This window comes from Hyperoodon ampullatus, assembly GCF_949752795.1.
Source record: "Hyperoodon ampullatus genome assembly, chromosome: 10".
Classification (NCBI taxonomy): domain Eukaryota; kingdom Metazoa; phylum Chordata; class Mammalia; order Artiodactyla; family Ziphiidae; genus Hyperoodon; species Hyperoodon ampullatus.
In genome coordinates this window covers 43,990,209-44,006,609 of record NC_136923.1, presented here as the reverse complement: position 1 = coordinate 44,006,609, position 16,401 = coordinate 43,990,209, and the positions used below count along the sequence as shown (strand labels likewise).

The 16,401-nt window shown below is 39.4% G+C and overlaps 1 protein-coding gene across 1 annotated transcript in view; it reads left to right on the top strand.

Moving 5' to 3' along the window:
• SCN11A (sodium voltage-gated channel alpha subunit 11) overlaps nt 1–14,725 on the top strand; it is a gene marked incomplete at its 3' end in the record, with an annotated part of 87,220 nt that extends 72,495 nt beyond the window's left edge. Inside the window, exons 26-28 of the mRNA XM_079712385.1 lie at nt 6,206–6,306; nt 10,491–10,761; nt 13,698–14,725. Coding sequence (XP_079568511.1) covers nt 6,206–6,306; nt 10,491–10,761; nt 13,698–14,725 — 1,400 coding nt within the window. The remainder of the gene's footprint in view (nt 1–6,205; nt 6,307–10,490; nt 10,762–13,697) is intronic.
• Between the last annotated feature and the right edge of the window lie 1,676 nt (nt 14,726–16,401).

Sequence of the window (16,401 nt, the reverse complement as noted above, 5' to 3'; positions counted from 1 at the left end):
GTGCAAAGTAGCCTTTATCATCTGCATGAGAACAAAGAGGGAGCCTCCTGGAGAAGAGGAGTCTTGAGGATATGGCTGAAAAGGAACTAAAACAGCTGGGTTTTATTAAATCATTGTTTTTATTCTCCACTCTACCCTCTTAAACAAAGGAACTCTAATAGAAAAATTATTACCAGGATTAGTATTTATGTCATATTTTAGTAACCTTTCAAGCATACCTTATTATCCAGGATAAAAGAGTACAAACGATTCCCGACTTAGGATGGTTCAATTTACATGACTTTAGCTTTATGATGATGCAAGAGTGATACTCACTGAGTAGAAACTTTACTTCAGATTTTGAATGGTGATCTTTTTCTGGGCTAGAGATATGCAGTACAATACTCTCTTGTGACACTGGGTAGCAGCAGCCACAGCTCCCAGTCAGCCACGCACTCATTGAGGGTGAACAATCGATATATACTTACAGCGTTCTGTACCCATACAACCATTCTGTTTTTCACTTTCAGTACAGTATTCAATAAATTACATGAGGTATTCAACACTTTATTAATAGGGCTTGTGTTACATGATTTTGCCCAACTATAAGCTAAAGTAAGTGTTCTGAACATGTTTAAATTAAGGTAGGCAAGGCTAAGCTATGATGTTCAGTAGGTTAAGTGTATTAAATGCATTTCAACTTACAATATTTTCAGCTTACAATGGGCTTATCAGGATGTAACACCATTGTAAGTATAGGAAAATCTGTAAACGCTCCTTTTTCAGTAAACTTGTGTCTTGCCTCTCAACACCCAAATCTCAGCAGATTTACTGAACTTACTTGGAAAGAAGATGTTTGGGGAAGAGGCGGGTTTTTTTAGGGAGTTTTTTTCCCCATGCATTGTAACAACAGATATTTATTTTTCTGATTCTACAATCTATAGGAGCATTGTAGTAAATGTGGAAAAAAAGGAAGAGAAAAAGAATATTTAAATCACCCATAAGATGACCGCCAAATAATAACCATTTTAGATTACACCTCATCATTTTGGTACCATCCTTTCCTGTTACTTTTTAACTAAATATTTCTTTTACACCGTTGAAATTATGTAATACTTTTAACTATCCTCTCCATTAGTTATGAGTTCATGTCATGAGATCATCTTTGTTATAAGAATTTTCAGGGCTGAATTTCATCCCATATTATGGATCATAATTTGTTCTAATCATTCCCCCCACTCCCCTTTTTAAGGACATTTAGGGTCATTTCCAACTTTCTTGCTCTTCTAAAATAATCATGAACATTCTTAAAATTCTCTCTGTGTATCTCTGATTGTTTCCTCAGGATAAGTTCCTAGAATTTAAGGCATTAAAGATATATTGTCAAATTACCTTTCAGAAATGCTGTTCTGGGTCCCATCCTTTTGCAAGATATGAAGATGCCTGTTAACTCTGTCCTAATCATTCTGACTTTTGTAATTATTAATTATCTTTTCCAGCTCGATGGGTAAAAGTGTTATCTCATAGTTTTACATTCATTCATTTGACCATTTATGAAGTTATACACTTTTTCGCAGGTTGATGGCCATAAGTATTCTTCCTTGAGTTATCTGTTTACTGTCTTTGTCTCATCTTAAAATTGACATTATCATCTTTTTCTTATGTTTTTATATAGTAACTCCAATTTGTGACTTGCTTCTTACATTTTTGTAATGACAGTTTTAACTTATAGACATTTAGCATATTTATGAAGTCAAACTCTGAAGCTTGTCCTTTTTGGCTTCTTTTCTTGCATTTATATACTGAAGGCATTTCTCAGTCCTAAAATCAGGTAACTAAATATTCACCTTTGGTTTTCCTAATTGTTTTGTGTCTCTCTTTTATTTTTCTGTTGAACTTTTTAAATTCATCCAAAATGTATCCTGATACTGTTGAGCTTTCTTAGTGTCTGCTGGGAGAATCATTCATGGTCCCAGGCAACTATATGGCTGCTGTTATTCAGGAGTGTACTATGTGGTGTCACCTCTGTAATATGCAGCTTGATTGCAATCAATACCTACAATTTGAATGTCAGGCCTTGTGATTTTAGATTTAAGCTTACATTTGAAATCACTGTTTTGATCAGTCCATAGCATTTTTGTTCTGTTTTGTTTTACTTTTTATTACAGAAAATTTCAAACATGCACAAGAGTATGGTAGAGTGAACCTAAAATATCTATCACCCGGCACAACATTTATTGATTTAAGAATGTCCTTATGCCATCTATGCCCTTACCCAATCCTTCCACCGGATTTTTTTTTTTTTTTTTTTTTTTTTTGCGGTACGCGGGCCTCTCACTGTTGTGGCCCCTCCCATTGCGGAGCACAGGCTCGGCACACACAGGCTCAGCGGCTGTGGCTCACGGGCCCAGCCACTCCGCGGCATGTGGGATCTTCCCGGACCGGGGCACAAGCCCGTGTCCCCTGCATCGGCAGGCGGACTCTCAACCACTGCACCACCAGGGAAGCCCCTCACCGGACTTTTTATAGAGCAAATCACAGATAACATTATTTCATTCACCAATATTTCAGAACATATCTCTTTTTAAATATAACTACAATTCCATTATCAAATCTAAAAAGGTTAATATGAGCTCTTTAAACTCATCAAAAACCCAGTCAGTGTTCAAATTTCCTCCAGTCTTTTATTTTCTCAAAATATGTATCCATTCTTTCATTGATTGACTGACTGACATTAAAGTTTGTTTCTTTTCAAATTAGGATTCAAATAAGGTCCTCCCATTGGATGAGTTCCTTGCTCTCTGGAATGACAATATGTTCTAGGCCTTGTTTGTACCCTTCCTGCCCCAGATCTGGAATCAGCCATTTCTCTAAGGAGTGCTGGGAGGTGGTGTTCCAAGACAGTCTGAATGCTTATTGTGATTATTTTGAGACTTTTTCAGTGGACAGAGCTACTTCAAATTTAGGACCACAAGGAAATATATATGTGGAAATATGAATACTCATCATTCAAATTCAAGACTACAAGGTTTTCACTTAACCAGTACATCTATATCTCCTCTTTTCCACACTGAGAAAACTGGTTCTCATGGGTACAAAAGATGATACCTTAAAATTTTCCATAACTACTCATTTTATTTATCTCACGACACACAGGACAGTCTCATAATAATAGTATTAATACTATCATGATGCATAAGATTATTGAAGACACTTGTGTTTGCCAGGCATCCTGAAAAAACCTGGTTAACTTCTAGGGCTGTTTTTTTTTGCAATTTTTTTTTTTTTTACTGTGCAAAACACTCATAATGTAAAATTTATCGTCTTATCCATTTGTAGTGTACATTCAGTGGTATTAATTACATTCATAATGTTGTGCAACCATCATCACCATCCATCTCCATAACTCTTCATCTTGTAAAACTGAAACTCTACATGCATTAAACAATAACTCCCCATGCTCGCCCCCAGCCCCTGGTGGCTACCATTCTACTTTCTGTCTCCGTGATTTTGACTACTCTCAGTATTTCATGTAAGTGGAATCGTATAGTGTTTGTCTTTTTGTGACTGGCTTACTTCATTTAGCATAATGTCCTTAAGGTTCATGCATATTGTAGCATATTGCTGAATTTCCTTCCTATTTAAGGCTATGTATATACCATGTTTTGCTCTTTCATCCTTCTGTTGATGAACAATTGGGTTGCTCCCACATTTTAGCTATTGTGAATAAAGCTCTTATGAACATAGGTGTGCAAACATCTCTTTGAGACCCTGCTTTTGATTCTTTTAGGTCTATACCTAGAAGTGGAATTGCTGGATCATATGGTAATCTGTACAGTATACAAAGGTTCTAATTTCTCTACATCCTCACCAGTACTTGTTTCTGTTTTTTCGATAGTAGCCATTCTAATGGATGTGAGGTGGTATCTCATTTTTTTGATTTGCGTTTCTCTAATGATTAGTGACACTGAACATTTTTTTCATGTGCTTACTGGCCATTCATATATCTTCTTTAGAGAAATGTCTGTTCAAGCCCTTTACTTGTTTTTTGTTTTTTGGTTTTTTTTGCGGTACGTGGGCCTCTCACCGCTGTGGCCTCTCCCGCCACGGAGCACAGGCTCCGGACGCGCAGGCCCAGCGGCCATGGCCCACGGGCCCAGCCGCTCCGCGGCACGTGGGATCCCCCCGGACCAGGGCACAAACTCACGTCCCCTGCATCGGCAGGTGGACTCCCAACCACTGAGCCACCAGGGAAGCCCCCCTTTACTGGTTTTTGAATCAGGTTGTTTGTCTTTCTGTTGTTACATTTTTGGTGTCCTCTATATATTCTGGATATTAATTTCTTATCAGATACATGATTTGCAAATATTTTCCCCATTGTGTGGGTTGCCTTTTTACTTCATTGATAGTGTCTTGGATGCACAAAATTTTTAAGTTATTATTAAGTCCAATTTGTCTATTTTTCCTTTTGCCTTTTGTGTCATATCCAAGAGATCACTGCCAAATCCAGTGTTATGAAGCTTTTGTTCTATGTTTTCTTCTGAGAGTTTTATTGTTCTAGATCTTACATTTATGTCTTTGATCCATTTTGAGTTAATTTTTTATATGATGTTAGGTACTGATTCAGCTTCATTCTTTTGCATGTTGTTATCCAGTTTTCCTAGCACCATTTGTTGAAAAGACTGTCCTAGGGCTCTATATTTTTGGTCCATACTGGTGGTGTAAATTCAAACCCCACACCCTCATCAAGGCAGGTTTGGATTCACAAATTATCAGGGAAGACTGGGTTTTTACCCATAGTACAGACTGGGACAGTGTTCTGGTTGTCTTCCATTGCCAACAGACAGGTTTGGTTTTCTTCTTCACCCTTTAATGGCAGCACTTGGAGAGTTCCAGATTCACACAGGGTCCTTGGCCTAACCCCACTGCCTTCTCCCCATGACCCCCTTGTAGTTATTAAATCCCAAGATTCTTGTTTTTACAGAGATTAGCAAATGCCATTAGGCCAGCCATGGCTTCAGGACTAATTTACTACTCTTTCTTTTTGATCTCTCTTTATTTTCAGACGATGGAGATGTTCCTTACTTTTGTACAAGTTCAGCTATGTCTTTTTTTTTTTTAACATCTTTATTGGAGTATAATTGCTTTACATTGTTGTGTTAGTTTCTGCTGTATAACAAAGTGAATCAGCTGTACGTATACATCTATACCCATATCCCCTCCCTCTTGCGTCTCCCTCCCACCCTCCCTATCCCACCCCTCTAGGTGGTCACAAAGCACTGAGCTGATCTCCCTGTGCTATGTGGCTGTTTCCCGATAGCTATCTATTTTACATTTGGTAGTGTATATTTGTCAATGCCACTCTCTCACTTCGTCCCAGCTTACCCTTCCCCCTCCCCATGTCCTCAAGTCCATTCTATTTGTCTGTGTCTTTATTCCTGTCCTGCCCCTTGGTTCTTCAGAACTTTTTTCTTTTTAGATTCCATATATATATGTGTTAGCATACAGTATTTGTTTTTCTCTTTCTGACTTACTTCACTCTGTATGACAGACTCTAGGTCCATCCACTTCACTACAGATAACTGAATTTCGTTTCTTTTTATATCAGCTATGTCTTTTAAAGGAATTCTGTTCCATTTTATCCCACATTTCTAGATGTTTTACAACTCCCCCAACCCCTATTTCCAGAAATGAAAATCCTACTTCATTTTTCTATTCTTTCTTCCCCAGTAGTAAAAACATTTAAAGCTCTCTAATTTTTTTTTTTTTTTCCTGAGAATGGCTCTGGACAGATTATTTGAAATTTTATTAGTAGTGATATATGCATTCACATATTTAGGAGAATTTTAATTGTCACTTTGTAGGATTTTTTGTTTAAATTTTTGTTACTAATTTCTATTTTTGTTTCATTGTGGATTGATTTACACAACTTGAAATATATTCAGTTTTTGTAAAGATTCTGTGGATGTTTGCAAAGAATTTGTAATCTTTGTTTATATTATAAAAAGAGAAATGTAACTGGTAAAAGTAACATTTTTCCTTTCTTCCTTAATTTAAACCCTATTTCCTTTCAGCCCTCCCCCAGAGTCTCTTTCTGCTTCCCATTGGAATTTTAGGAATTGTTGATAGAAATGTAATATAACTTTAAAACTATTTCTGAAAATTCAGAACTTTTTTCCAAAAATCCATTAATGATAATTAGCTCTCATCTTCTCCATATACTTAGGTGGCCAAGACATCTTTCTGACAGAAGAACAGAAGAAATACTATAATGCAATGAAAAAATTAGGATCCAAAAAACCTCAAAGGCCCATCCCAAGGCCTCTGGTGAGAGCACTTGATTGATTCTAAACACATAGATGCATTAGTGGTTATGAGGAACTCAGATATCTTCAGTGCCATTCTCCTTTAATTTTTAAATTTGTAGACTTTACCTAAGAAGTCAGTATGACCCCAGGTACACTGACGTATGGCTCAAGTCCTTCGGAAGATTAGACATTCAAATTCAATAGTAAGAGCTTGGGCAACAACTTTAATTTACCTTTTAGTGAGCACACAGTAGCTGCTTAGTATGTACTGATTGCAATGATGTGAATTTAGCAGTTATGTTTAATTTACTCTTGGCCAATTGAAAATGTATTTATAATATCTTTTACCAACTTTTTCTGGTATGAAGTTGAGATCATGCATACTCACTTCCACTTCACAAGTATGTATGATAAACTTTCTATATCAGGAATGTGCACACTTTTTCTGTAAAAGGTCAGACAGTAAATATTTTAAGCTTTGCAGGCCATGTGGTCTCTGCTGCTACTACTCAGCTTTGATGTTGTAGCACAAAAGCAGCCGTCGGCGATATAGAACAAATGTGCTTGGCTGTGTTCCAGTATAACTTGATTTATAAACAACAACATTTGAATTTCATATAATTTTCGTGTGTCAAAATTTTATCCTTTTGTGTTTTTCTCCCAAAAGTCATCCTGAGTAAAACCCATTCTGAGCTCACGGGCTACACTAAAACAAATGATGGGCCATATCTGGCCTGTGGGCCATATTTTGCTGAATCCTGCCTTACGAGATACTAACAGGACTGCTCTGTGCTTACAGTCTAATTGAGGAGCTGGAATTTGAGAGCATTAGATTATAAAGTAATACAACAGGCACAGTTGGTAGCTCTGACAAGTGAGTTTGAAGGCTTTCAAGACAGGGAGGATCAGTGGGGCCGAAAAGTCTGGGAAAGCAGTATGGAAGAGGGGCTTGATATCTGATACATGTAGAGGATTTGGAGATTTTCATTCAAACATGAGACCACAAATTATCAAAGGTATGTTTAATTTCCTGCTATTCCCATCAATCAGAACAGAGTAAAAGTGTGTTCTCAGTAATTATTTGTTGAATAAAGGAGCATGTTTTCGGGCACACACAAAATCCATCCCACTAGGATTAAACATTTGTGTTGCACTAAAAATGTCTACAAATGTCAGGGCCAAGTGTTTAGAATTTATACAATGAAGAATTTTTACAAAAGGGTTAATGATAAAATTATCAATATATTTGGGAAATTTTCATCTGACGACAGATTTTACCTAAGACAGATCTAGCTTTTAAGTACCAAACTCACTTTCTAGTACTAATTTCACTTTGAAGTTCTTATTTGAACTTGAGCCAACAAAAAAGACAATTTTTATTTACATATGCACGCTATGCAACAACTGACTCAATACCAGTTGGTCCCAGATTTGCAATTAACTAAAAGACTCTTGAGACACATAATTACCAGTTTATTTCATGAAGGATATGAAGCCAGCAGTGCAGCACACAGCCGAACAGAAGTTGCAGTGGCATGGATGTAGCTTCTAGGCCTCTCCACTGCACTGGACATGCTAGGATGCAAGAGATGAGTTTGAAGTGGGCATGGACTACTTTAACAAAGGGAAGCTGCCATCTCCATTTCTTAACTATCTTTTATAACTTGTTTGTTGCATGTCTCATCGGGGAGTAGGTGCTATCCCAAAGCCCTTCCTGCATCGCTCACCAATCAAGATTTCACAATGAGTGATTCCGACAACCAAGTACAACTCACCAGTTAATGCCGAACATTTATCTTAACCTCTGTATTCCAGAGAGCAGTTTGCATGAGATAAACCCAAAAGCATATCCCCTGGTGTCCCTGAGTTTGAGCTAAGACTTCAAATCAGCTGTTAGCCCTTAACTCACAACTTTACCTCCCCACAGATTTTTTTTTAATCTCTAAAGTCTACGTATTATCTTTTGGTCTTTGGAACAAAGGAATAGCAATTGCATAGAGGGGAAAATACAGCTGTTTTAACCTGAGAAGTGATGGATATTCTTTCTAGCAGTAAGAGCAAGAAATCTGGAATCATTTCTGATTCTACCTGAGGCACCCCCACAAGGCAGCTTCATTACTGGGGTTAAAAATGATGCTGAGGGGGCTTCCCTGGTGGCGCAGTGGGTGGGAGTCCGCCTGCCGATGCAGGGGAGCCGGGTTCAATGCCCCGGTCCGGGAGGATCCCGCGTGCCGCGGAGCGGCTGGGCCCGTGAGCCGTGGCCGCTGGGCCTGCGCGTCCGGAGCCTGTGCTCCGCAGCGGGAGAGGCCACGGCAGTGGGAGGCCCGCGTACCGCAAAAAAAAAAAAAAAAAAAAAAAAAAAAAAAAAAAATGATGCTGAGGTATAGGAGTCCCTGTACATCTTAAAATGACATAGAATGTGTTTTGATCATCTACCACGTTTGGTAGCTTATACTTTTAATCTCCATTTTCTAAATATTAGAGTTGAACTGTAAGGCCATTGCTTACCATTCCTTACATTTATTCTCAGCCCTCTTTCTGCTTCCCTGGAGAGCACCCTTAAAAATATCTTTTCTCCAGGTCCTTTCTGACTTCCCAGATGCATTCTCACATAGGAAATGCACTTGATGTTCAAGTTTCTTCTCCAGACTCCTTGATAAAAGCTTTAGGGCTCCTGGAGCAAAGTTTGAAAGACACCAACTTACGGGTAGTATCTTACCACTGCCGTCCCGACCCTGTTTCTTCTCATTGCCCTTGCTGTCCCTTAGTGATACCATTCATTGTCTTGGTTTTAGTTCATATCAGTACTGGTGCTGTTGTACTCCACATCTTCATTCCAGCTCTCTGCCTGAGCTCCAGGCCCATACCTCTACCTGCCCATGTCCCTTGGATGCCCCACTGGCACCTCAAACTCCATGTGCTCAGGATACATTCATCATCTTCCCCTAGAACTCCTCATCCCCTGTTCTCTGGTTGTTTGAATGCTCCACCAAGCAGAAATTACAGCCTCAGCCTTAACTTTCCCATAACCTACTCCATTCAAACATTCTCTGACTCCTGCTGCTTCTACTTCCATATTAGTTCTTAAACCTAAATGCTCATGTCTTTCTCCACTGTTACCACCACATACCAACATCATCTCTTGCCTGGATTACCTTAACAGATGCCTGGGGTTATAAAGATGAATTCTTAGGGGGTCTATGAGGTTTCTAAATAGAATACTATATGTATACTTTGATTAGATGATATGTAATATGAAATAATCTAATATATACATATAATATAAAACAACCAGTGTATAGCCAAGTATGCCATACAATATCAGTGTCTGAGTTTGTGTTTAAGAAAAGTTTCCACTTAAGTAAAGAACAAAGTGGTGCGTTATAGATGTTAAATTAAAGAAAATAGTGGAATAATTGAGTCATTTCACTGCACATGGTAGATTAGACATGTAAACTTGAGTTAGAACCTGTACCAGAGCAATCAGCACATTCTTTGGAGCAGGCCATCCATGTACAAACCAATATGCAAGTTCACCATCAGTAATAGAGTAAAATAATCAGTTTTTCTGTTTCCATTTTTAGTAATCGTTGGATCAGAATCCCATTTATCTAGCCTTATCTTTAAGTGAACAAGAATTAGAAAATTGGCATTCAAGAATTGCTTGAATACAGAGTTTTGGTTAAGTATAAGGTCTGATTATTCTGAACTGACAAATGGAGGCTTGGAGGTATTAATTCTCTTTTGTCCAACATAATTATGTGAGCAAGTATTCTCTGCATTAGTATTATTGAAGTCAAAATACAGAAGCAGGTGAAATACAGAGACCGAACTTCATTTTTTATGATTAAGTCCAACATGAGCTATTTTATTTCAGCAAAAACAAATCATCCACCACATCAAAGTTATGTTGTTAACTAAAAATTTAATTAATTTACTTATTTGGTTTCAAAATGGAATTAAAGCTATAAGCCTACAACTTAAAATCAGTTATCTAATTAAATTTAATGAAATTAAATGAAAAAATATCTATAGAAGAATTTCTTGCCCTTTAAAAAAGGTCTGTGCATTTTCCAAGAAACTGCTTTAATTGTAAGAGAGGACAAATGCTGCTGTATGTGCCTTTTAATGTATATGATTTCATTCCTACAACTCAAAATGATCTATGATTCCTGTTTTTTTTTTTTTTTTTTTTTTCCTCAGAACAAATGCCAGGGTCTTGTTTTTGACCTAGTTACACACCAGGTCTTTGACATCATCATCATCATCCTCATTTTCCTCAACATGGTTAGCATGATGGTTGAATCATATGGCCAGTCCAAAGCCATGGAACTCTTCCTTGAGCGTCTCAACCTGGCCTTTGTGGTCGTCTTTACAATTGAGTGTCTCATCAAAATCTTTGCTTTGAGGCAATACTACTTCACCAGTGGCTGGAATTTATTTGATTGTGTGATCGTGGTCATCTCTATTGTCAGTAAGTAAAATTGGCAGCCAGAGGGGCTTTAATCTAAGAGCCAGAAGTAAACTTATAAATCTTATCATTTGGAATTATGTCCAGAGTATCCACAAAGCAGAAAATTAAGCTTAATGTGATTTCTGAAAAAATAGATGAACTAATGCCATTCTCTTTGGGGAGTTGCTAGGAGATACAGAGTAATTTCCATTCCCTTGACTATCTACACAATTGAAATAGAGTTACATAATTATGTGGATAATTTATTCAACGGAGATAGACAAAATTAAGATGACTTAAAAGTTTTTGTGGGGCTACCTGCCTTATCCAGGGAGTTGAGTCAAAGTTCTACCTTTCTTGTGCAACTAAAGAGCATTTCTTGTTTTAAGGATTTGGCATTTAGTTTCCATGTTTTTCCCTAGTTCAAAATCCATGTTGATGTCAGATCACAATCACTGTGCCCCCGTGACATTGCCAGGCCTTCCCGTACCTCCTCCTTATACAGGGCCTCCATGGCCCAGCCGAGATGGGGCTTGCAAGAGTGTGTCATAAGGACAAGTAATGCTTTATCTTTATTCTGTATCTCATGTTAACTTAAACCACAGTGGGAACTACACTTGTCTCAACTGCTCAGATCCCACTCACCAACCAGCCTCACTCACAATCAGCATATTTTTCTTAACCACAGGCAGAAATTAACTATAAGATTTATGGAAGAAGAATAGGGAAAAAAGAGGGTTATTGCCATATACCTTTTTATAAAACACACACACACACACACACACACGTACATCAACTTGGAAATTAAATTCTTCATGACTAAGCTATAAGATTTTACTCTGGGTTTTTGAAGTCTGCTTTTAACTAAACTGATAATTTGACTTTTTATAATTGTGCAAAACTGCCCAGGGGCTCTTCTCATAGTTCAAAGAGCAATGAAGACAATGAAAACTGATTTCACAAGTAGAAGTTTTTGTGCTATCTCAGAAAGGATGCATTAAACAGATATGCTGGATCAAAATATTTTGGTTCCTATCACCACAGCAGCAATGCAGACGTTTCAGAGACCAAGAAAATGAATGGTACAGTTCATAATCTGTTCTGATTTCTAAGCCGTAAAGTTTATGTAGATAAGGTTTAGTAATAGATCTTCACACATGGTTACGGTTACATAGACTGTTAATCATTATTAGTCAATTCCAAGCGTTATTAATCATTTCCTGGTGAAATCGACAGCAGCAGTAAAGTTAGAAAATGATGATAGGATGAGTCTGGGGCAGCCCTGTGAGCACTTAAAGGGCTCTTCCTCCAATATGCAGAGAGCAGCTCATTCATTTCACTCTTTACTGACCTTCTTCCAGGCAGTGCCAGGCACTGTAGAGTTCATGGAAATATCTCTGACTTCTGTCCTATGAACAAATGCTAAGCGATTGCAGCTACACTGCATAGCACTGTATAGCATCTTGTTCCAATGGATGAGAAGATCCACACATTGAGCCAAGTCCTACTCACCAATGTGGGCAGCATTTTCTATGCTTTTGCCAGTTGATCTGCCATCCAATCCTTAGCCTCTACATTTTCTCACGCTCTCCCCTGAGCTTTTAGAGAAATACAGAATGAGTGTGAGTCAAAGTTATCCTCTCTATGGGGTTTACAATCCAATTGAGGTATTAAGACCTACCACCTTAAGGGATCAGAAAAAGAGAAACTGATTGAACCCCAAATCACATGGTACACAAAAGAACTGAGCTCAGAGAAAAGACAGATTACTCTGGGCTTGATTACTCAAAGAAATATTCATGGAGGAGGTGGGCCTTAAAGGAGGGACCTCCTCCAGTTCCTGCTGAATTGGTTTGTAGTCAATTCCACATCTCACCAGAGTTGCCTGCCCAATTAGCATATGAATTAAACTTCCGTGATACAATCAGGCAGTCAGTGAAGTATATCACCAACTAGTTCTCTTTAGTCATTAGGTGATAGCAGGTAGTGTTGGCCACCCATCACCCCTAATTACCTTAGAGGATCCCCAGAGCAAGAACAAGGCCATGTCTATACAAGGCAAGCATGTTCCAGCCATTCTATAATATTTGGGCCAAAATGTGAGTTGTTTTAAATTCTTGTATCACTTGATTGCAGAGCAGGCAATGAGAAAACAGGGCAACATTTTAGGCCAAATATTTAGCAGTCTGCAGAAACCTTTGCTTGAGATGCCATTTCTGGTGTATCTACAACATCAGAGAAACTGTCTCCAATTTAGTCCCTTAAGCTTTTTGAATTAGGCCTTCCAGAAGAACTTGGAATGAGCATACTGACAAAGATGAAAGATCCATGGCAGCTTTAGCCCAAAAATGAACATCCCAACACCACCCTCTTTCTCCAGCCCTGTCCTCGCCTGTAGCAGGCTGTGTTCAAATTCCTCTATAATAAGAACCTGTTTGTTTAAGAAGTTTTGGGGCTGGGGTCGAACAACTTCCACTGATAGCTTAGGCTCAAGCTGACCTTCAGTAGCAGAAATTTCTCCTTGCATTCTAATCTAAATAACTCCATCCGTAGTTTGTTTTCCACTCTATATATACAATAAATATGGAAAACTTATATTTGTTACCCCATGAATAACTTTAAATGCCCAACATAGATAATGTACTTCAAGTGCATACGATAACTAACAAAATAACCTGTCATAAACAGCATTTTATTTATTTTCCTTGGGGGTCTTCAGTATTTTAGATGTCCTATCCCATCTAAAGTCCCATCTAAAACTGTACGAACCTTGGAAATTATTCTCCAACTTAAGGCACAGATATATATTTTCCCTGATATAGGTAAAAAAATCTTAATTTTGTACATAAATTAAGAAGTAATGATAAAAAGTTGGTCCCACTCAGATTCAAGGCAGGAGAGAGAGGCTATGTCAGTCTGCCTGCTGGAAATTGACTGACCCTTCTCCTTCTCTTAAGGTACAATGGTTTCTGCCTTGAAAACCCAGGCACATATTCCTTTCCCTCCAACACTCTTCAGAATTGTCCGCTTGGCTCGGATTGGCCGAATCCTGAGACTTGTTCGGGCAGCACGAGGAATCCGAACTCTCCTTTTCGCGCTGATGATGTCTCTTCCCTCTCTTTTCAATATTGGTCTTCTACTCTTTCTGGTTATGTTTATTTATGCCATTTTTGGTATGAACTGTTTTTGCAGAGTGAAGGAAGAGTCTGGAATTGATGACATATTCAACTTCAAAACTTTCAAAGGCAGCATGCTCTGCCTCTTCCAGATAACCACGTCAGCAGGCTGGGATGCCCTCCTCAGCCCCATGTTGCAATCAAAAGACTCATGTAACCCCAAGTCAGAGAACTGTCACCTCTCTGCCATAGCCATAACCTACTTCGTCAGTTATATCATCATCTCCTTTCTCATCGTGGTCAACATGTATATTGCTGTGATTTTAGAAAACTTCAATATAGCCACTGAAGAAAGTGAGGACCCTTTGGGTGAAGATGACTTTGAAATATTCTACGAAGTCTGGGAAAAGTTTGACCCAGAAGCAACACAATTTATCAAATATTCTGCTCTTTCTGACTTTGCTGATGCCCTTTCTGAGCCTCTGCGTGTGGCAAAGCCAAATAAGTACCAATTTTTAGTCATGGACTTGCCCATGGTGAGCGGAGATCGCCTTCATTGCCTGGATATTCTGTTCGCTTTCACTGCTAGGGTACTTGGTGAGTCCAGTGGCCTGGATAGCATGAAAGCAGTGATGGAGGAGAAGTTCATGGAAGCCAACCCTTTCAAGAAGTTATATGAACCCATAGTCACCACCACCAAGAGGAAGGAAGAGGAAAGATGTGCTGCTGTTATTCAAAAGGCCTTTCGAAAGTACATGATGAAGACCAAGTGTACCTTGGAAGACAGGCCTCATTCACCCCTCCAGACACTCTGCAATGGAGACTTGTCCAGCTCTGGGGTGGCCGAGGGCAAGGTCCACTATGACTGAGCCCCTCACCTCCACCCCTACCTCACAGCCTCAGAGCCTTACCTCCAGCCTCTGAGCTCCAAGGGGTCCACAGCTCAGTGTGCGAACAAGCAGTGGACTCACTGAACTAGCCATTCCATTTTTCTTTTTCTGGCTAAAAGAAATGGTGTTTCTGAGTTCACTTCAAATGGTTCTTATAGATATATAAGATAAGGCTGCCCGACTATAACCACCAGTACTGTTTTAACAAGGAAAAAGACACTAGAATGGGCTGTAGAGCAGGGGTCTCCAACCCCCGGGCTGCAGACCGCGCTACCGGTCCGTGGCCTGTCAGAAACTGGGCCGCACAGCAGGAGGTGAGCAGAGGGCGAGCCAGCAAGATTTCATCTGCCGCTCCACGTCACTCGCGTTCCGCCCGAACCACCCCTCTGCAACCCAGTCTGTGGAAATACTGTCTTCTGCAAAATTGGTCCCTGGTGCCAGAAAGGTTGGGGACCGCTGCTGTAGGGGACACTAATGTGAGGATTGAAGCACAGTTCAAATTATATCAAAAGAAAATAATAAGGAACAGAAAACATTAAAATTTTAAATTGTGTTTTTCCAAATGTTCTTAAGTACAGTATTCCAATACTTTTGATGTTTTCCCCAATAAAATATATGGCTTATCACACATAACTCTTCTGCATGCTAAGTGAAAATTCAAAACCTGCCAATAAATACTTATTGCAGATTTTTTTTTTAACCAGCATTAAACTTTTGGGGTTTATTTCAAACCTAAAAGCATGATCATGACTTGTCAGTTACCACCGTATCTTTCACCAGCTGCAATCTCTGTAATATATTTTCGGAGAAAAAATAAATAAATGAGACTTTCAGTTTGCATTTCATTCAGACACTACACTAAAAATCCTCTTGTTTGGTGGTTGTGTGAGTAGTGGTTTAAATGTGGTACTTTGCTTGGAATTAAAGGCGGGAGCCAGTGGTGTGCTGATAAGTGTATAACAATTGCTCTTCAGGAAAAAAAAGCCATGATTTGTAGCACTTACTGATTTCTGTGGTGAATACTCCCATCATGACTGATTTCAAGCTACCAACATGTTTCTGAACGTAGAGTTGGGAAGAGACGTCCACAATCAGTTCTCGCGAGCTGCCCGGAGCTGGCTCAGCACACCACTGGCTGGAACCAGTAAGACAGTCTCACTTGCCTCTGGTTAAAACATCTGCAATGCGCAACTTGGATGGAGAGAGCAACCCCTTAACAACACCTGGACCCCAGGGCAGGGGAGCCATAAGACATACTGGTTAGCCGGTGACCTCAGGCATTTGATGAGCCCTACATTCAGTTCTGGCTGAATGTCTGCATCAAACACAGCCCAGAGAACAACCAGGTCGATCAGAAGGGCCTGGCCCCAGGAGTAGCCCAGGACCTCCCTAAAAACTGGAGATGCCCAGAGGTCAAACGACATTAGCTGGACTGGGGACAAAGAGCTACACTGTGATAATCTAGGCTTGGAGGAGAACCCTGCAGAAATAGTCCTGGAATCCTGTATCTCAGACAGACTGGACGAGCTGATGTGTCTGTAAGCAGCCTGGAGTCTGAGGCCTGAGCCTCTGCCCTGCCCCTCACTGTCCAGTGGAGGTAAGGCCAATGCCAGATACTGTGGTGCACGGAGGGGGTGCTTATTTACAATGTGCAC